Source organism: Hypoxylon trugodes (assembly GCF_022578975.1).
Source record: "Hypoxylon trugodes strain CBS 135444 unplaced genomic scaffold F4822scaffold_7, whole genome shotgun sequence".
NCBI lineage: Eukaryota > Fungi > Ascomycota > Sordariomycetes > Xylariales > Hypoxylaceae > Hypoxylon > Hypoxylon trugodes.
Genome location: NW_026250022.1, coordinates 960,039 through 981,274, shown reverse-complemented (window position 1 = coordinate 981,274; position 21,236 = coordinate 960,039). Strand labels below are relative to the sequence as shown.

General features: G+C 48.5%; 6 protein-coding genes across 6 annotated transcripts; 4 read left to right on the top strand and 2 right to left on the bottom strand.

Annotated features, from left to right (window-relative positions):
* Positions 1-101: 101 nt before the first annotated feature.
* F4822DRAFT_312919 (uncharacterized protein) lies at positions 102-1,476 on the bottom strand. The gene has a single exon (XM_051455354.1). The coding sequence runs from the start codon at positions 766-768 to the stop codon at positions 151-153; it is 618 nt and encodes a 205-aa protein (XP_051312118.1). The 5' UTR covers positions 769-1,476; the 3' UTR covers positions 102-150.
* Positions 1,193-3,463, top strand: F4822DRAFT_312914 (ADP-ribosylation). The gene has a single exon (XM_051455353.1). The coding sequence runs from the start codon at positions 1,616-1,618 to the stop codon at positions 3,323-3,325; it is 1,710 nt and encodes a 569-aa protein (XP_051312117.1). The 5' UTR covers positions 1,193-1,615; the 3' UTR covers positions 3,326-3,463.
* Positions 3,464-3,697: 234 nt separating this feature from the next.
* F4822DRAFT_409703 (uncharacterized protein) lies at positions 3,698-8,299 on the top strand. Its single transcript, XM_051458690.1, has 4 exons — positions 3,698-4,093; positions 4,151-4,241; positions 4,294-7,326; positions 7,378-8,299. Exons 1-4 carry the CDS (start codon positions 3,918-3,920, stop codon positions 8,008-8,010), a joined length of 3,933 nt encoding a protein of 1,310 aa, XP_051312116.1. The 5' UTR covers positions 3,698-3,917; the 3' UTR covers positions 8,011-8,299.
* A 69-nt stretch (positions 8,300-8,368) lies between these two features.
* On the top strand, positions 8,369-12,992 carry F4822DRAFT_431212 (uncharacterized protein; the record flags this gene model as incomplete). The annotated part of the gene is made up of 4 exons (XM_051461443.1): positions 8,369-8,485; positions 9,939-10,044; positions 10,122-11,201; positions 11,266-12,992. The coding sequence occupies 4 exons, from the start codon at positions 8,369-8,371 to the stop codon at positions 12,990-12,992; spliced, it is 3,030 nt and encodes a 1,009-aa protein (XP_051312115.1).
* Positions 12,993-15,067: 2,075 nt separating this feature from the next.
* On the top strand, positions 15,068-17,245 carry F4822DRAFT_409694 (uncharacterized protein). The gene has a single exon (XM_051458689.1). The coding sequence runs from the start codon at positions 15,535-15,537 to the stop codon at positions 16,903-16,905; it is 1,371 nt and encodes a 456-aa protein (XP_051312114.1). The 5' UTR covers positions 15,068-15,534; the 3' UTR covers positions 16,906-17,245.
* On the bottom strand, positions 17,177-20,553 carry F4822DRAFT_409693 (aconitase family-domain-containing protein). Its single transcript, XM_051458688.1, has 4 exons — positions 19,909-20,553; positions 19,801-19,832; positions 19,662-19,736; positions 17,177-19,595 (listed from the first exon to the last, which is right to left on the bottom strand). Exons 1-4 carry the CDS (start codon positions 20,006-20,008, stop codon positions 17,463-17,465), a joined length of 2,340 nt encoding a protein of 779 aa, XP_051312113.1. The 5' UTR covers positions 20,009-20,553; the 3' UTR covers positions 17,177-17,462.
* Positions 20,554-21,236: the final 683 nt, after the last annotated feature.

Here is a 21,236-nt window from a genome sequence, read left to right as displayed (position 1 = left end):
AGTTGCAATACGTGGGATTCTAAAAGCCCAGCCAAGTAAAACCAATACGCGGTGTCTGGATCATAAAGTAACATATACGCAAACAAGTTTGGATTAGAAGTCGTAGTATCATTATTTGCGGGAACTATAGGCAGTAGATAATGAATACAGTTAATACTTCCCCTCAACATAAGCCTTCAAATCCTGCGCCTGCACATCCCACTCATGCTGCAACTGCTCCCTCAACAAGCCTATCGTACCCGTCGTCAAACCCGCATAATAAGTTTCATACGACAAGTACCGCGTGGACCCGTTCCCTAAATCAACGAATACATTCGGATGCTCGGCACGCGCTCCGATCCCGCCGAAACCGTCGTCGTAGTGCCATGCATTGACTAAATACCCATCTGTTCCCGTGGCGTCGAATAGGCTTATTACTTCCGTGCTTGTGGTGTTGATACCGGAGATTAGGCCGTTGGAGATGAAGCTCATGGGCATGGAGATGTATATATCGCCCGGTGTGGTGGTTACGTTGGAGGGCAGGCCGACGGAGATTATGAAGGTGTTCCAGAGGGGGTAGGAGTTGAAGTCTAGAATGGCGCTGTAGGCGGATATCGGGGGGGCGTTGATTAGGAGTTCGGAACAGATGGTGAAGATTGCGCCGGAGGTGCCGTAGGTGGGTGTTTCGAGGGTGCTGGTTGGGTCCGTGGGGCAGTGGAGGGAGGAGTAGTCGATTGCGCGCGCGCTGGTGGCGGCGAGGGTTAGGAGCAGGGGGGTTAGGGGGCGCATTGTGGATTATAATGTTTTGGTGTCAGGGTAAAATGAAGTTATCGTGGGAAGTCGTTGGATATTTACATTGGTTTTTTATTTACACGCGCACGCATGCATAGAGACCTAATTTATATCTCGTTTATATGGTATGATCCAAATGCCTGCTAGAGCCAGGAACCATGCGACTTGTGCATCATAAGACGGCATCATTTCCCCAATACTACCTACCTCCTAGGTTATGTGATATATCTCCTCCACATCTCGTGTAGGGTTGCATTTTCTCCGCGCGAAACTGGGGTAGTTCAGATCTCCTCTCGGAATAAGAATACGATTCGATTGTGTGGGTGGCTTTGTTAGATACGAATAAGCATGTGATCTTGCTGTAAGAATAAAGGAGTAGATGTTTATTATGGATTGACTCAGAATAAGACCCTATTTTGTAGTTGTCAAGTTGTTTGGTTTTCTTGCTGACGATATTTCGTATGATGTAACTCGAAAACTCAGTTTTGGTATTGGCCTATTCGTATCTAATATCGAATAATAATTCATTTGCAGCTCGGGCCCTTACTTACATGTATTCCTTAACCTGCAAGGCGAAGTCGTGCTTGCTTGCTGGTTTTTAGGGGTATGAGCCACTCGCCGAAATGAGTCAAAACTTGTCCCAAGCTTCTTTTTTGGTGGGTTCACTTCAAATAAATGTAGCACGACAACTTCCCGTAGGTTTCTCAAGGAACGCTATTAAACCCGACGGGTCCCTGGAAATATCTCAATCTTAAAGCTTAAGCTGAAAAACAAAGTTAATGCATGCATCTCTTTTTTATTCACTTGAATATTCAATCGCATTATTGTTATTATTCAAGTCGCAATGTCTGATACCTCTGAGTTAGGTGAAGACGACCTTGTCGAATTATCACTGTTGCGCGACTTCGAAATTGACGAACTGATCCAAGCTGGCTTTCTAAGCGAAGACGAAAAGCTGACAACGCCATTGGACAATGAATTGATTATCCAATATGACGAATTGGACCTGCATGTAACTGCTGGTCCTTCTTATCCAGCTACAACAGTTACCTGGAAGATCGACAATCATGCAACATCGAGAGAGGTGGTGGATGATCTGCGAGCACAATTAAAGCAAATTGTAGAGGAATCTGCAGCCACGAACAACCCGGAGAAATGGAGAAGGCGGGGAGAGGAGTGCTCATTCGGTGTCTTCGAACCGGCCATGGTGGTTTTGGAGCTTGCTAAAAAGACAGCATCTCATTTGGAGACATGGAGACATCGGAAGGCAGAAAAGACGACAGCTCCAAAGAAAAAGAAGAAGAAATCGGAAGAGCAATCGTCGTATCTTCCATTTGAGACGAAGATGGAGAGGCCTATTACTACGATTAGTGACGTGGTGTACCAATACCTTCAAGAAACGCCACAGCAAATTTGCTCTCGGATCCCTCCCTATTACAGAATCCTGCATATAGAGGAAGTTGTAAGGGCTGATCTAGCGCAGAAATTTCATGAAAAGCAAAAAGAGATGAGGAAGAAGTTGAGGTCACAACCTACCGATGTACTTCGCAAGTATGTCCCGCCTTATCTGCACCAGACCAAGCGAAAAGAAGTAATGGTAGATTACGCTGTAAAGCCACGTCTTACTTTTCATGGCACTTCCCGGCAGGTTGTGCCGTCCATTGTGCGCTATGGCTTCCTCAAGCCCGGTGGAAAAAATCCTGGCACGAATGAGACTCACACGATTCGCTGTGGCGCGACATATGGCCGGGGCATCTACAGCTCTCCGAATCCGGACTTCTCGCTCAGTTACACAGGCGACTATTGCCACGCCACCAAGCCCAATGAGTTCTTCGGCATCAAGCTAATTGTATGTGCGACGCTCATGGGGGTTTCGGCCAATATGACGCGGAATGATAATTGGCGGGAACAGTCTGAACCCTACCCCGGAGCTGATTCGCACGTCGCTAATCGTGATCTTGAGTACATCGTCTTCGACACCGCTCAGATCCTTCCAGTTTATGTGATACACATTGACTGGGGCCAAGAAAATGCTCAGCACTTTCTAGACCTGCCCAAGGATCCAGGTCACTTTATCCCCTCGCAGACGAAGACACATCCGAAACTGTTGAAAGACGTTCGCTGGCCCTATCAAATCCAGGCCCAGAAAGCGGCCGCATTTGCCAGCGCTGCTAAGTGGTTCCCTTACGGTTATGGCCCCTCGACCGGCTCGAAATTCGTTGTTGAGGAGGTGGGCGAGGTGGATGAAGATGAAGAGGAGTACGGTGATTACCAAGCACTCCGAGGTGAAGAGATCAAGGAATTGACAAACTATGATTTCTGGAGCTGGGTTAAAGTTGGTGTGGAGATGGATATGGCCGCCGTGGGTGGTGACTCCGCCAATGAGTATGCCAGGCAGCGCCACTGGAATGGCCCTGAGGTTATGGGAGGGGGTTTGATACCAGAGTGGGATGAACTTCGTGATCCTAGGGAGGAGGATGGTAAAGGGGATGATGATAATGAGAATGTTTGGGAAGAGGATGGCGATTTAGGCCTGGATCTTCTCACGCTTTAAAGGAGTTATAGTCGAGATACCCAATTGATATTGATTCATGAGTACCTATAATCGATGAAGTGCAATAATACATTACTGACATCTGCACTTAAATTCGATCGGTCTTGCAGATTAGCAGCATTTAATAGTGAATCTTGTGAAAGGAACGAATTAAGTTATGAACGTTACAAGCTGTGCATTCTATTATCGGGATTGAAATTCCGGCGTACCGTATGCAGCTACCCACTAAAGGTTTAGTGATGGTCCAAGCTTCTCTGTTTACACCCAGCTGGGTTCTAGCCAATGATTTTTCGGCAATTGCTACCGCCGCCCACAATCCCTACCAGAACTCGACGTATTCTTCCCTCTACCTTGCTAACCTGCTAACCTATCAATCTGTTGAACCTCTTTTACCTTGACCAACTTCACGCCGAATTCACAATACTGGCGCCAACATTCGCGCTTCCAATCCCCCCCAAACCTCGCTTTTCTGTCCTAATTAAAAAACCATGCTTACCTGAATCGCCAATTAATTAGAACCTTTGTTTTATATTTTGTCGACGATTACACGCGATACGGCGCACATTCGACGCGTTATTCCATCGCGGTTACGATGGCCGGGCCACGAGGGGCGCGTCTGCCAGTTGGCTCCGCGCCATGGGTTGCCGAGGAAAGGTCATCTGCTCTGCAGATTGCACAGCAAGAAGTTGAAGAGTTCTCGTTCTCTGCGCGAAATGACTTCGATTGGTTGAATGAACATATGGCCGAGATCTTTAGTGAGAATCAAATGTGTGTAAATCCCCAAATACCCTCGCTTGGTGCCTCCAAAGCTAATAACAACAATAGAAACGTTGCAGAGATATTTAAAACCCCAGGGAAATTACGTGGCAAGACTCCTCGAACAGTTCGGAGAGCGAATGCAACAGAGAACCGCGTCGTGAGTTGCTATTTTTATATGACGTGACATGACTATCACTAACAATTCCCAGCCACTTTCTGATATATTCTCTGCTACGCCTAAGGGCGCACACAATCCCTTCGTTATACCTAACATGAACCGAAGCAACACACCTAGATTCGAGATAGCTGCGGACCCTCAACCTTCCCCTCCCAAACAAATTGCCCCGGCTAGTCCCTCCAAAATCACGGCTCCTAAACCCACAGTTTCAAAACAGCAACCACCTTCCGTAATCGACTCTGGGTATCATGGTAGCCAGTCTCAAGATGCCATGGACATCGATAACGTGGCTGATGAGATCACAGAGCATTTGAGTCTACAAGCCAACACACAGGGCGATTACGTAGGTTTCTACGAATCTCCCAATCGTCATGCACTCAATGATTCGGTTCATAACTCGCTGAATCCTACGCTCGAGACAAACGTGGGTGATGTCGATACCCAGTACTTTACCGCTCATGTTGCGGCGGCAGGGAATTTGCCGACTAAAAATGATGGAACCCACGAAAGCACTACTCCTGCAGGTTCACCTTTGCGGTCGCCTGAACCCGCTTCGCCGAAGGACTCTCCAGCAAAATCCGCTGTCATACATACACAGCCTGAAGACAATGTCGTTGGAGTGGATGGAATGGAGACTGTGATGGAAGAGCCATCAAGATCCTCTTCGGACACTTCTAGCCCTATTCGACCTATCGTTCGGAAGAGCAGTCTTAATTTTGCTTCCTTACCCGCAAGAGAACCTATTACGCATAAGAGCATAGGCAATCGAGTATCAAGAACTAGCCACCTAGAACAAAACCGAACTAGTTACTATAACCGTCATACTGGAGGGAAAAGCTTGGGACACGCAAAGCACGATCTCAGCGACGAGGAGAACGATGATGATGACATGGATGTTGATGAAGATGAGGACGAAGATCCCCTCACACAAAAATCACAATCTCAACAAGACCGCGCGGCCACGCAAAATAAGACCTACACGCAGCGACTTCAAGACCAGATCAGCAAGTTGGGTCAGTCTCAAGCGCCTGCTCCCCGATCTTCCAAGTCAATTCCAGACCCATTTGTCGCTCAGCCAGCCGCAGTTCTAGCTCCATCTCAAGATAAGCCCCTGCCTTCGCCAAAGAAGACAACAACTCCAGGTGCTTTCCCTGAAGACGACGAAGATGATTGGATCCAACCTCTTGGTTCGCCTGAGAATGCCTCGGACGCCCGTAGCCCACGGCCTGGATTAGCCAAGAGTTACACAGCCGACGTGATGGAAGGTGTGTCTGGTAAGGAAACAGCCGGCGGAAACGATTTCGCAGTGCCCAAGACCCGTCAGCGTCAGAGTCGATCCAAATCTCCCGAACGGCCACCAATGTCAGAACGAGCACCTAATAATTTGGGCCACCACAAGTCCGTATCCGTCCCTATGCTGCCCACACAGGCAGGCGTAGATGGTGAAGGAGATGGCCTTAAGAAGACTATTTCGGTTTCCAATCCACCGCTTGCGACTGTTTCTGAAAACGAAAGGCCTACTACTCCAATAAAGTCACCTTCACGTGGTTTCAAAGACAGCCCGCTGAGGCAGGTTAAGAGCAAGCTGTCATCTATTCTGAAGAGTTCGAAAGGTCTATTAGCGAGTAGTGCTGCTATCAGCGCTGAAGGTAAGACCTCGCTGCTATCGCCCTCGACCACCAGACTCGGCTTGCATCCATTCCCCTCCAGTGCCTCTCTCGTGGCCCCCCAGGCCCAGCCTCTCTATCCAGATTTATCTCGTCATGCTGCAGACAACCAAACCCTTGCAAGTGTAACTAGCCCAACCCGCGCAGAGGGCCGAAGGACACGAGCCTCGATCGAGCGAGAGAAGGCTGAGGAGAAACGCAAGGAGAAGGAGGCAAAGGAAGCGCGTCGGATGGCGGAGCAAATGGAAAAGCTCGAGAAAGCCCGCGAAAAGGAGCGCGAAAAGGCTCGTGTGTTCAGCAAAGAACAAGAAAGGGTTGCTGCAATGGAGAAGCAACTTGCTGCGCAAAAGGAGCAGGAAAAGAGAGCCGCAGTACAAACTCCAGGAAACCCATCTAAATCAACCCGATCGAGTCCTCGTAAAGCTAAACCCCAGCCAGCTGCCGAAGAAGAAGCAACTGTTGCGACCGTCTTCGATGATAAACAGATAGATGATGATATTGACATGGTCGATGCACCTAACCCGATGCCACCACCTTCGGCCCCTCGATCTGCCGCGCCTCCTTCGGCTACTAAAGGAAGAGAGATTAAGCGACCTATGAGACCCGCAAAGGAGCCAGCAAGCAAGACTAAACAAGCTCCAACAGTCATTCGTGTCAATATGGGTTCGCAACATCCTCAATATCATCCTTCTAACAACGCTTTGTCATCAAACCTTCAAGAAACGCTTTCTCAACCCCAGCCTAAGAATAAACCTAATCAGCTCCAGAGCAAACCCTCATTACAAAGTCTCAAGAGTTCAACATCATCCTCAGGAAGACCCAAGGCACTTGAAGCGGCAGCTCGGAGGAAGGAGCAAGAAGAACGTGAAGCACAACGTAAGCGTGATGCTAAGGCAGAACTAGAGAGGAAGAGAGCCGCTATACAAGAAGAAGAGAAGCGTCAAGAGCAACAAAGAAAGGAAGAGGAACGAAAGCAAGCAGAAGCGAAAAAGAACGCACAGCGACAGGCAATGCTCGAGAAGGCGAAGCAGACTAGAGCGCCCCCTCCAGCAGCGCGAAGTCAACCGAATGGTCCTCCCGATTATAGCCGGGCTGAACCCGCAGCACCTAGGCCGCCTTCTCGCTTGGCGACAAATGCTCAGCGATCTCAAGAGGATACTGGACGCCCGGTCAATGCGTTACTATCTAATGCATCCAAAGCGTCTACGAAACGACCTCTGCAGCAGGAGCATAACGATGATAATGTCCGTCAACCTCCCGCCCGTGGTGGTACTGGTTATCAGCCAAAGGACCCGAAGCGAATGCGTATGACGGATGAATTCGATGATGATGGCGAGAGAGAGAAGCAGCCGAGCCTGAAGGGCGCGCCCGTACGCCCGTCGGGTGGCTACAAAAAGGTAACATCTTATTTAAGTGCGTGCATAGATATAATACTAACGAGCTACTAGGATATGCCGACCAAGTCGATGTACCAAGCCGGGTACACGAATGCATCAAATGCTAACAGGGATTTGTTCAAGACCACTGTTACAAACCAACATAACAGTCAAATGAAGGCCGCACACCCGTTGGACATGGCCCAAGTGTCCAAAGCTCATATTCCCTTTGCGCCCAACCCGAACCCGGCCGGGCCATCTTACAAGACGCCTGCACGCCCTCAGGGAGTCGCTGCTACTAAATCCACCGCCAAGTCTGCCACAAGATCTTCACCGCGGTTCCAGAACGGCGAGTCTATCGAGCTACCAGAGATCAATACAGATGACGAAGACGATGAGTACGATGATGGTGGGAAAGACACTATTGCATCTTGGGCCGACTCACCCAACCTTCGCCAGGCTCTCGTTGAACAGGAAGCCCAAGATCCTTTCCAGGTTTTCGGTGCACCAGGACCCCTTAACATGGAGGAAGTGTTCGCCAAGAGCAAGGATCGGTTCCACAAGTTCCGGGCCAGGACTTCCAGCGCTAACTGGAGTGGTCCTGATAGGTTGACCGACGAAGATATTCGAAAGGATCTTGCGGCGAGAGACAAGATAAGACGAGAAGGCGGTTGGACTTATGAGATGAGTCGAGACATGGTTTAGGATAATGAGGCTAGCTGCGGAAGCATCCTCTGAGGTGGAGTTTTGAAGGAGCCCATTATAATTCTCGTTATTGCATAAGACAGGTGTTTGTCGGCTTACCTGGATCATGACATTGTATGTTTAGGTTACGAGGGTGTCGGCGTTTATGGTATATGGCATGCCATCATTATTAGTCATGAACATATGGAATTTCAAAATTGCAGATATGGTTGGCTTATGCTAAGAAGGGATAGTAAGCAAATACAACCACCAAGCCTCCACTAGAGGCCTTTCACGATCTGACTACCTACATGTTGGAATATCTACGTGCATCTAGGTGTATCCGCTCTTTTGCGGGGGTGCTTAGTTTCCATGCACCATGACGATTGAGGTGGCATCTGGAAGTTTCCTATTTCGGGGATTTATGTATGCAACCGAGTACAGGATGTGCGTCAAGTCTTCGTGGGGTACTGATGGTAATGACAGCAGGAGCAGTGTAAGTCGGAATATTGAAGTTCTCTAATGCCTCATGCCTCATGCTAGTTTCCGTCGTGCATCAATGGGGTCCTAATAATCAGCCTAACCTCTACTTGTCATAGATTCGTCCCGGCTCCCAGCCCGACAACTAATATCCACCGATACCTCTTTCTAATCGATAAATAGGTGCAACCGAAGCGCAATTATTTCACTGTAGAGCCATTGGATAATGAAATGTAATTAATTGCTTATGCTTGAAGTAACTAGATAATTCCAAGCAAGCGAGTTACTTGAAGTCCTGCTGTAAAACCTTGACGTCATTTCAGATTCGCCCAACTTCTTGGGATAGCAGGATAGCTGCCTGGTACCAGCATGGGTGCCTGGGTAGATCGTTTATGTACGTACTTGGCAGAAGTGAAGGTTTCTAGATTTACAAAGGTACATAAACTTCCATTGAATTCTAGCCAATGAAAGGTACTAGGGTAACTAGAAAGAACAGAACGTGTCAGAGGCTCACCGGATATGACATGCATGTGTGCTGCATCACACGGTCCGCTCTACCAATTTGTATCGGTAGGGTTTCCGCATGCACAGATTTCATCATAAGCTGTAAAAATGCTACTTCGACCTGACAATCTATTCTCCAATAAGTGTCCTAGCACCTGTATTAGATATATCAGTGCAGAGAACTTTAAATAATCCGGCACCCAAACATTTATTAATGTTTGGTTGAATTTCTCATTGTCTGTGAAGTAGGTACCTGGGTATGGTACCTAGCTCCTGGAGAATCATCTCGACGGATCTGCTCCACAGCCTCGCCCTCCTAGGTACCTGCCTACACTGTGTAGGGAAGGCACAGTCCAAAGTACACACACCCCCACTAACCCACTGTCTGCAGGCCATTAGGTACCCTTGTCTTTCTTTAACTTTATTATGTAGGTATTTGCTCTCCCCCACCCCACACTGTCACCCCGTCAGCCGCTACAACATTTAGGTTAGCAGACGCGATCAACTTTCTTCAATTCATTATTATCACTTCATAAAAACTATCCTTTCGATTAACTTTTCGATCTACCTTTCCACTAACATTTTGCCCAACAGAAAATAAAAAATCGACCAGGCAGCCACTCTTATCGATTGGTTGTGATTCTGAGCCTGTCCCACTTTATTTTTTACCCCCCGCGGTAGAAAACAAATCAGCTGGGCCGGCTGCCTTCCCTTCACTTGTGATCTTACTCACCTACCACATTTCCATCCTTCTCCCATTCCTATTACATCCACGAATAGGAAGAAGATCATTTTTTTCATTCCTTCTATTACTTCAACCACACTCTCCAATCTGCTTCCACCCACATTTAACTCTTCCATCCAAGCACCCTACCCACTTGTGATGATAAGACAGAAGCGATTATAACCTCGCTTCTGGTCGCGCACGTTGCTTCTTCCCACCAGCTGTTGACTTTCCTTTCAAGGTTGTCATCATGCCGAGGTGGGATAAAACCCGCGACTATTACGCGGATTTGGAGTTACCCTCCACCGCGTCTGTTGAAGATGCTAAAAAGCAGTTCAGAAAGCTAGGTAAGTAATTCCAATCAAGACCTCCATTCGCGACAGCTTCGTCGCGTGGTCTTAGCTAATTGGCATTTTTCCTTCAGCTTTAAGATGGCATCCCGACCGCAACCCCGGAAGAGAGTCCGAGGTTAACTCGAAGTTCCAAACCATACAGTCTGCTCACGAAATTCTAAGCGATCCGACTCAAAAACGAGAATACGATGAGGCTCGTAAAGCCTATAACTCCCGCTACCCCAAAGCGTCCGGTGTTCGAGGAAACCCGTGGCAAGATATTGGCAAGCAATATCAGCCTCCCCCCACGCGAAATACCACACAAAAATCCTCGAGCAAAACCCACTCTGGCGCGCATCGTTACGAATCGTTTACGAATAACATGCCCCGCACACCTAAACCGAACCCGAGAGATGATCCTCAGGCACGAAGAGCATACGCGGATGCTTGGGAAAATATGAGATCGAATTCGAGTCGACGAGGTGGACCCTCGACGCCCGGCCGAGCACCGACATCAGCTGCACGGGATACCAAAGCATCGGATTCGGAATCTGCAGCTCCACGATCGGCTTACCAACAACAGAAAGCTCAAGCTGCATTTGGTGCTAGAAGAAATGGCTTCACTCCTCGTTCTCCAGGGATGGCCGACGAACCCCCCGTCACGGGGAAGAACTATTTTACGACTCGATCACATTCAAATATATTCAGTGATGCGGAGGACAACAAAAGGCCATCTAATGAGAGTGCTTCTACTTCTATTCCAGTAGACCCCCTCTCTCAATTCAGGGAGAAAGTTTGGGATAAACGCCAAAGCACACCTTACCACACACCTGGTGGTGAGAAAACAAGTCTGTTTAATGATGGTCCAGGTATCGGCCGTAGCGCAAGTACACGATCGCCCCTCCGACCCGAAATGCCCGGAACCTTCCCACAAACACGACCGCGAAGCTCTACCTCGAAGAGCTCCGATAACGACGGAGGGTCCGAAGATTCTACCAACTATGGTAGAGGTGCTGGTGGGGCAAGTACTCGCCAGACTACGAACGGTGCGAACACATCCCACCCTCGACCTAGCGACCGATACAAACCAAGCGCCGAACCGAAGACTGTTCCACAACCTCGACCCGAGACCAACAGGAACACACCGACTACGTCCACAAACGCTAGCAAATGTATGTTTTTGTTACCCAACCCCGCAATATGTTTTTGTCAAAAGTCTAACCTCGTGTCCTACAGCAGGTGGAAATCCGGCCCAGACGACGAACGGCCCTTCAGTGTATGGTACACCCTCTACCCACAAACCCTCCAACATACCTACACAAAAGCAACACCATAATACTAGTGCAAATGGCTTTAAAGATACCAAAGCTGGTCAACCCGATTGCAAGAATCCACCCGTCTTCCAATCAAACGGTCAAACTGATTCCCAGTCCCACACAACCACTCAAAAGCCTTCGAGTGAAGACGTCCAACGTGAGGGCCCTCGCCTCTTTCCCCTTGAAGAGCAGCAGATGGATGAGATATTTCAGCTCCTTGGTATTTATCCGGAGCGCCGTCAAAAGAACAATACCGATTCCTCTAAGACAAGAGGTCACCACCATGCAACTCCCACTTCAACAAAGAAATTCGAAACGGGTACTAATTATAGTTGGTGTAATAGCTTCAGTTTCTCGGCCGGAAACGATACACCCAGTCGAAACGCTAGCGCAGAGGGACTCGCAAGGAACAGTACGGATAGTATTAACACTAGGTTTGTTGAAGACGAAGCTCCTGAGCAATGGACATTCTGCGCAGGTCCTGGTTGGACGAAGGAGCCTCAAACTCCCACAAAGGGACGTCCACAATCTCGTAGCCGAAGCCGTCGACAGGTCCCGAAACCTAGACCGACGGAAACAGATCACATGCCGTCAATGCAGGAGGATACGGGAAATGCTTCTGGGCAAGGATTCTTTGCTGGTGTCTGGAACGATAAGATCGGATCTCAACACTTCGAACCGCAACCCTCACGAAGCACCTCCAACTCCCCGACCCGTCGTACGAACCCTAAGAAGGCCAAGCCTGTTAAGATGACGGCGGGCACAGCTGGCTTGGTGGACGAAGAAAGTGAGGGATTTTCAGAGGTGCCTCCTGCTCCCTCCGGCTGGGCTCAGCCAAGCGTAGACGACGACACAACAGCCATGGACATTGATTCGCCTCCGCAGGAGAAAGTTGACGAAACTCCCAAGGCGTCTCAGACGAACGGTGCTCGTGGAGTCCCAGTCGAGCCTCACCGAGCAGAATGGAGAGCGGGAGATGTGAATGGCGTGCGCACAAAGTCCGCCAGTCCGATGCGGGAAGAGAATCCTACCAAGGGACAAGCCGCTCCACAGTCATCGTCTGTCCCGAAGCCGAATTCCTTCCCGACCCAACATGGTGGATCGGAAGATACTGACGATCTGCGCACTAGCTTTTTGGATTTCAAAGGAGTAGAGCCATTTTTAAATCCGACTCCAACGGGCCTCAAAGACTTCAACGATTTGAAGTCGACATTACCTTTTGAAAGCAAGCCATCGGAGCAAATCCCGTTGGAAAGGGAACAAGCTCCTAAGTTCACCCCCCTTCAGTTCCCTTCTCCACCGGTTGCCCCGCGTCTCCCCCCCACTGTGGTTGCGGCTGGAGTTCGACCGAATCAAATCCAGTTCCGCAAATATGCTCAGGACTTCTACCAGTACATGGATAAATGGGAAACTTTCAACAACAGAATCCTAGAGCATTTTGCCAATCGACAGGAGAATTTTAAGGCTCGCCGTCAGCAACGAGGAGCAGCATGGCTTGACACATCTGTAGGAGGTGACGATCCTGTCCTGGACTATCTTAGAGAGTTGGAGCAAGACCAGATTGTCCAAAAGCAGTGGGCCAGTGCCTACGCAGAACACCAGGCGAAGATTGGCGAATTTGTCAAGTTCAAAGATCAAGTCAAATAGTACGGACTACTCGATGAACATTATACTAGCTTTGCCAAACCCCACAAGAGCTCTAAACGATCAAATGCGCATTCCGGTGGAGTGTCGCTTCGCTGAAACCGTTTTGGATCATGCAAAATTTGGCCCGACATTCATGATCTGGCCTAGCTACGAGAATGTCATGAATAGCACCTTGGGCTATTGGATTCATACCAATTACCCATGCCGCTGTTAGTCTTTGCCTAACCATGACATGTTGTATCGCCGCTACCTACTACATTTGGCGCTCTGATTGAGCATTTTTCATCGGGTTAATTGGCCAATCCATGAGCCAGAATTTTGTACACACTAGAGTTGTGGCGCCTCGGAGTATCACATGGCAGATGCCCGGGGTGATTATTATACAGGTTCCCGACCGCCTCATTGGCGGGAATCAATTCAGACGCACTTATAAAGGCGGCAAAACAGAAAACCAGAAAAGAAAAGAGGAAGAATGGAAGGCATGGTTCATTCATCATCGTTTGTCTTATCATCAACCAAGTTGAAAAGACAATTCACATCATTCCGGTCTATATAGTTGACCGGTGATATTACTTGCATGCCAAGGAGACGGGCTTTAAATACTTGTCGCTATTTTTATTCTTCCATTCATTGGCGAGTTTAGCGCGACATCGTCAATCCCGGGAGAAGGAAGGGGGTTTTTTCTAAGGTGTTTAGTGGAAAGGGGCGGGCAAGGGAGCATAAGGTGATATGAAAGGATTGATTAGACGGAGAATACCTAATCAAATTAAGCCAGCTTATAGATGACACCGGCCACATAACCAATATTTGAAGCGAAATCTTCAATATGGATATTGTGCCCTTGATGTCGTGCCGTGAGTTGATACACCTATAACTTAGGTTAATATTTACATCACTGCCTTCGCATCATACAGTGTCGGCGAGCTAGTTATTATACCCCTTATTACCTGTTATTATACTTAATGCGAATGCTTTTTATCTGATTTTAATGTTGATGGGTCGATTATTGTTCTTGTAGTGGCTTTGTGGTTGTCGGCGATGGTGCTGTCGGCGTGCTGATACTACACACCACCAATACTTTCACTTTGCTAACAGGTCTATAGCATCAGTTAGCCTAGTATTAGTCCGACTAGGCACCTAAGATAATATTAACACAAACATATGACGTATAGCGCCATCGAGGTGGATCATTCATGCTATAAAATCCGAATTTAACGCCTAAATAGACCCCTATTTCGGATTTAAGGGCTTCCCCCTATATATCGACAGTTTCGGGACGTTTTTCTACACTAGGCGTGCCTATATTCATATGCAAAAACGGCTGAAGGCCTGGGTTCGAAGGGTCGAAGGGTCCGGGACGCCTATAAACATAGGAAAGCCCTGCTTGATAGACTTGATAGTTCATATAGTTGATGTAATTTTCGTCGAATCTTTTGACCAAACGATTATAACGTCCGACTTGCACTTGTTTACTTCGTATAGGGGTTGCATCGTGACATTTGACGCCTTGATATGCTGTGGCGTTGCGACGCAACTTCCTCGACTTCCTGCACTGGCTCGATTGACGATAGAACGTTAATGAGTTGATTAAGTTATGAAATAAGCTATGTAAAGGCGCCAAATGCGTATTATAATCATCTACAATAGCGATGTTATGGTTCGAAATAGCTTCAATTTAAGCTCGTACCAAGCCTATTCTCCACCAAGCAAAGATGAAGTACTACAATGCAAAACAGGCCAGTCATTTACACAGATTGCCTTAAATCTGTAACGCTGTGTCAAAAACAGATACCTGCCAACAATAGAAGTATGTCTACTACATGGCTCACTACTCATTACGATGGCGTCAAATGATATGTTAACAGCAGCGAATGCTTCCAGACAGTGCTATTGACACTCCTACACATGGTGGGCAGCTTAATTATTTTCATCTCGAGATGTCAAAATTTCGCGTAATAGAGAAATGACACCTTGATTGTTGTAATGACTCTTCTGCGTTGGGGTTACCTAAGTCCTCGATCAACTTGGTCTTCTGTACGTAGGTAAACTTCGGATCAAGCCTAGATTTCAAATAACTCACTGTTGAGCTTCCGTTCTGCCGACTTAAACGTCCCGTACTGATTGCTTTTAGGTTATGGATTCGCTATCGTCTAGATAGCGTGGAGGGAGATACAGGACTAAATATGAGAAGTATTTCGCAGCTTCGGATGACCCTGATAAGAGCCGGTAAAACAAGAAATTCCAACCATATGAGAAAATATAACCAGCTGCGAGCACGCAATAATTATTGTGTTCCTCCAGCTCATTCAAGGAGTCATGGCATGCTGAATCTTGGGACGTAGATTGAGAAGGGTCGAGCTCCCTCTCGCGCATTATAAAAGTGTTCAGAAATCCTCGATCACTTAGAATATTTTTGTAATGAGGCACAAGAACATTGCACTCACTACTCTCAATACTCCTAAGTTATCAAGTCTGATAGATATTCACTTATACTTCCAATACCCATAACTTATCAAGTCTGAGAAATCATCATACTCTCATCATGGATTCACTCGCTGAGGAGATATGCCTTGAAATCGCCCAGCACTTAAGCTACGAGGACCCGCAAGCCGTCCTCGATCTTCGCCTAGTCAACAGGAAGTGGTGTCGTGTCGCTACTCCATGCGTCGGTATCTGCGTCCCTAGATACGATGATCCTCTCCCTGGTCTTTTTAACCCACTGACCAAACTGACCTTGGGACTCGGAGAGAGACCCGAACTCGCTGGATTCATCAGGGAAGTAGTCCTTAAGAAGCAGTATATCCTGTGGGGCCACGTCCCTCTAGCAACCAACTCCCCGGATCAGCATTTCCTTCACAATTCCCTCTCCGCACTTAATCAAGCATCAACTATCCCTAAGGAACTTCAAGAAAACATCGTTTCGAGATTGTTGCCTACTGACGCGGATGAGGCGCACCTCGCATTTATCCTTGCGATGTGCCCCAAGCTCGAGCACATCCGCATCCCCTACATGTCGGGGGACTGCACCTCGCGAATTCGTCGAGTCATCCGCTGTGCTCGCGAACAACTCTTGCTTCAAGCAAGTCGTCCCTATCCTCTAATCACCCCTCCTACACTCCTTTGTCATCTAAGGACACTCCACCTTGAGTCCTACACCCATGGCTTCTCCGTTGCAAACGCCCTCGACATGCTCACGCTGCCCAAGCTCGAACACCTTACTCTCGGTAACTTGGGCGATGAGCCAATCATCACAGACGAAGCCGAGGAAAATGCGCTCCCAGCCATAACCCCCCTCCCCAAACCAGCCCTAGGCCACTACTCAACCAACCCCATCGACCTCTCTTTCCCGTCCTGCCACCTAAGCCCCGCCGGTCTAATGACAATCCTGAACGCGTGCGCACACCTGCAAACCCTCTACATCAAACTCCGCACACGCAACAACACGCAGCAAGCGCCCACCTTCGCACAACCCATCCTCTACAACGGGCAAACCCTACACTTCCTGCACCTAGACACGACCTCCTTCCCCTCCGGCCTATCCCAAGACCCCAACGACACCACCCACGAAACCTCCCACCACCTCCTCTCCGTCATCTCCGAGATGCAATCTCTAGCCTCCCTAATCATCTCCCGTCGCGACTTCGATGAAATCTCGGACCTCGAGTCCAACATCCCCGAGTCGTTAAAGGAGATTTTAATTATCGAGACGTATCAAAACGCGGACGAAGTAGAGCAATTCCGCCGTTTAGTCCGCGGTCCACGAACGCGGGGTTTGATGCGCGTGGCTTGTCTCCCGCATACGCTGAATTGTATGGAGGGCTGGAAGGACTTGTCGGAGATTTGCATGATGCTCCGACAGGTCCCGCCTCGATGGATGTTGGAGGAGTTTGGGTGTGTTGTCTACGAGGCGTGATGCCTACCTACCTAGACAAGGTAGTGGATGGATGGGAGGGTGGGAGAAGGAAGCGAGTAGGCCGGTAATGTCGGGGGAACGAAGTGTTACCGAGGCGTACTGAATTGCCTTGATTTGATTTGCGATGTTTTTCTAAGGGACAAGTCGCTCATGTAGCTTGATAGTCCATTGTTCGGTATTAGCGTTGTGTTCTCAGTTAGCGCAGGTTAGAAAAAAAAGTAGTGATAGGGATAACTATTCCAATCACTCGAAATGATAAAACACTTAAAAATTTTGGAATCGAAATGTCTTATATTCGTTCCATTGCAGACTGAGTCTGATTGTGAATGCTTTATAAAACCATAACTGCAGCCACCACTATCATAAATTCATCGTCGAGCACATTAAAGCATATCGCAGCATGGTACAGGCGACATATGTCATAGCCTAGCATGAGAAATCCGAAGTGGAAAACCGATAATTTTCCTAGCAGCAAACGCCAAACCCGTGCAAATGAGCACTTGAATCCACAGAACTCCTCTCCCACCTTTTCGTGTTCCATTTCATTTAATGTTCCTTCACCAATCAATAGGGTCCTTTAGCTCCTGTCCACGATTCGTTGATGGAACGGGTACAGGCTTGGCAGCTAAGCGACCGCCCTGGCCCTTGCGCTTCAGGTATCCCGTACCATCGACCCAAGGGGTCTTGATTGAAGCTTTGCGCTCATAGTCGACAATCTTGTCTTCGAGCTGGAGAGTTAAACCGATGTCGTCAAGACCGTTGGTCAAACAGTGCTTGCGGAATTCCTCAACGTCGAACTTGCAGAGCTCATTACCATCAGTGTCTCGGATGACCTGGTTCGGTAGGTCGACCTCGATTTCCTTGCCTTGGCGTGCCTCGGCGGCAATCTTCTCGATCTCGGCTTGATTCTTGATGGCAATAGGCAGCATACCGTTCTTGAAGGTATTGTTGAAGAATATATCGGCAAAAGAAGGAGCGATTACACATCGAATACCGAAGTCATTCAAGGCCCATGGGGCGTGCTCTCGGGAGCTACCGCAACCAAAGTTAGCGCCCGTGCAGACTAGGATCTTGGCGTTTGTCCAAGGTTCTTGGTTGAGGACGAAGTCGAGGTTTGGCGAGCCGTCATCATTGCGTCTCGAGTCATAGAAGAGAGCAGAGCCGAGACCCGTTCGCTTAATAGTCTTAAGAAATTGTTTGGGGATAATGGCGTCAGTGTCGACGTTCGCTCGGTCCAGTGGGGCAGCAATTCCCCTGTGGACAAGGAATTTCGGGAGACCTTGAGAACCGGACGCTTCCGTGACAAGAGAGTTAACAGACGGTGAGCTGTCCTCGGGTTGGTCGGTAATTTTCTCCTTGGCAACATCGTCTTCTTCGACACTCTCATCGACGTGTGCCTTTCCTGACGAACCATTGGCTCTGAAAGCTTCAATATGAGGGCTGGCCTTGTACTCTGTCAACTGTCGGACATCAGCGAGCTTGCCGACAATAGCAGCAGCCGCAGCCATGACCGGGGACATCAGATGTGTTCGACCTTGGGCACCTTGTCTGCCCTCGAAGTTTCGGTTACTCGTGCTAGCGCATCGCTCTTTGGGTGATAGGATATCCGGGTTCATGCCAAGACACATACTGCATCCCGCTTCTCTCCACTCAAATCCAGCGTCTAGGAAAACTTTGTCGAGCCCTTCAGCTTCGGCCTGGTCTTTGATTACTCCGGAGCCAGGCACAATCATAGCGCGCTTGATATTTTCAGCCTTTTTCCTTCCCTTGACAACCTGAGCGGCAGCTCGGAGATCCTCAATTCGTGAGTTTGTGCAGGAACCAATAAAGACCTTGTCGACGACAATTTCTTGCATGGGGGTGCCAGCTGTGAGACCCATGTACTCAAGCATCCTTCGGCCGGCCTTTTTTTTCGACTCGGTTTTGAATGTCTCGGGGTCCGGAACAACTCCAGTAATGGGAACAACGTCTTCGGGACTAGTACCCCAGGTAACAGTTGGGATGATATCCTTGGCGTCAATTTGAACGTCAATGTCATACTTGGCATCGGCGTCGGACTGGAGACTCCTCCAATATTTGACGGCGCGGTCCCATTGTGGCGTTCCATAACGAGGAGCGAGAGGCTTGCCCTTGAGGTACTCAAAGGTGATATCATCAGGAGCGACCATACCGGCTCGGGCACCAGCCTCAATAGACATGTTGCAGATAGACATACGAGCCTCCATACTTAGACTGCGGATGACGGAACCGCAGAACTCAATGACACATCCGGTACCACCGGCGGTTCCGACCAAGCCAATGGCGTGAAGAACAACATCCTTGGAACTAACACCAGGGGCCAGTTCACCATTGACTTGTATCCTCATGTTCTTGCTTCGCTTTGTGATAAGACATTGGGTAGCTAAAACGTGCTCGACTTCACTGGTACCAATACCAATGGCGAAGCAGCCGAAAGCGCCATGCGTGGAGGTGTGACTGTCACCACAGACCAGAGTGGTGCCGGGGAGGGTAAAACCCTGCTCAGGACCAATAACATGGACAATACCCTGACGCTTGTCACCCAAGCCGAAGTAGGTAATGCCAAAGTCCTTTACATTCTCTTCCAGCGTTGTACATTGTAAGCGGGAATCGTCTTGTTCGATAAAGGTGGCAATGTCCTTAATGCCTTTTCGGGACTTGGTGGGGACATTCTAAGAAAATTGTCAGCATTATCAAGTCGGTAATAATATTGACAATTGAAGATAAGGATAACTTACGTGATCTGTCGTGGCAAGGGTGCAATCGGGCCTTCGTACTTGACGACCTGCGTTCTTTAAACCTTCAAATGCTTGCTATGGTTCTTGTCAGCTTCGGCGCATTTCTATATTATTTCCGGTATATCGGAGTATCACTTACCGGTGAAGTGACTTCATGGACAAGATGTCGGTCTATCATCCGAAGTGAATTGTCAGTTTAACGCTTAACTACAACCACCGGCAATCCCCAATTGGTTGTGTAACATACCGATATATAGCAGGACCGTGCCGTCAAGCTTCTCATCCACGATATGCGCAGCTAGAATCTTGTCGTACAAGGTCTGTGGGGCAACGTCGGCAGCGGGCATCTTGGGGGTACTTCCTTTCGGATATGGAACTACTACGAGTATCTTTCTCCTATCTCGTGACCGCCTTTGAAGCAAGGTCGATCTTATATGTGCGCACGCCGCTCAATTTCGAATGAGGGTAGGGGGAGGGAATAAGGAAAGATGTATGTCTAAAAAGAAGATAACGGCGACGTGAGGAAGAGGAAGAAATCACGACGGGAGAACAGGAATAAAGCGGCTGGCCGACTAGAGGAAAATTCTATAATTTAAATGCGGGGAGAGAGTTTAAATACTTATATGTCTTAGGAAAAGAGGGAGAAGAGGAGACAGAGAGAGAAAGTACGAATGTATATATGTACAAGCTTTGAGGTCAAAGAAAGCGAGGCAACAGCGTGGCCGGCACAGGAAGCTCTAACGCCTCTTACCGGGTACCTAGGGTAGGTACTATACGCTATACAATATTTTTTTTCTTTGTTGCTATGTACAAGCTCGCCGAAGATCGGACAGCGGTGCCTGCCCTCCGGTAGCGGGGTACATACAGCATCCATGGTAGGGGTCCAGATTTGAATCTTGCAGATCCTGATTGGCCGGACAGTACCGGAAAGTGCGGCGCAGCTAGTAGTACCTAGGTACATATATATAGTTAGGGCAGTTGGGGCAATCGCCAAAATACCATACGCCAGCATTCAATGCCTAGGAACACCCCCGCTACCCCACGTGAGGGGCTCTCGGTGCGAGTCAACTGCAGAAGTATGCTGATGATTGCATGCAGACAAGAGATATTCCATCGGAGCCAGGAACGACATGTTGGCGGACGGCTATATTTCTATATTCTCTACTCCCTACATATACATCCATGTAGGAATACATATACATATTACACGTTACATATATACCTAGGTAATTATGCGTACATACGCACGTAATCAATCAGAGGGATAGGGAACAGAAAAGATAGATAATATCAATTTCCAAGGCAAGGGCGGCAAAAAAGCTCGTAATTGCGAGCGAGCTCGGGTCACACTACCCGGAGCCTACAGCAAATTTATATAGGGTCACCCAATGACCTCCACCCGGAAAGTAAGAGAGGCGTCGTTGATGATGTCACCGCATTAGCTTCTAACCTCCCAATTGCTCTTGCCCTCTCTGTCCAAACAGAGCACGTATCTAATGTAGCACACAGATCGACCCACCCCGCTTTTTCGGTGTAAGGGGCTGGATTGCCATTGCCTGCCCCCGTCTCTGCGCC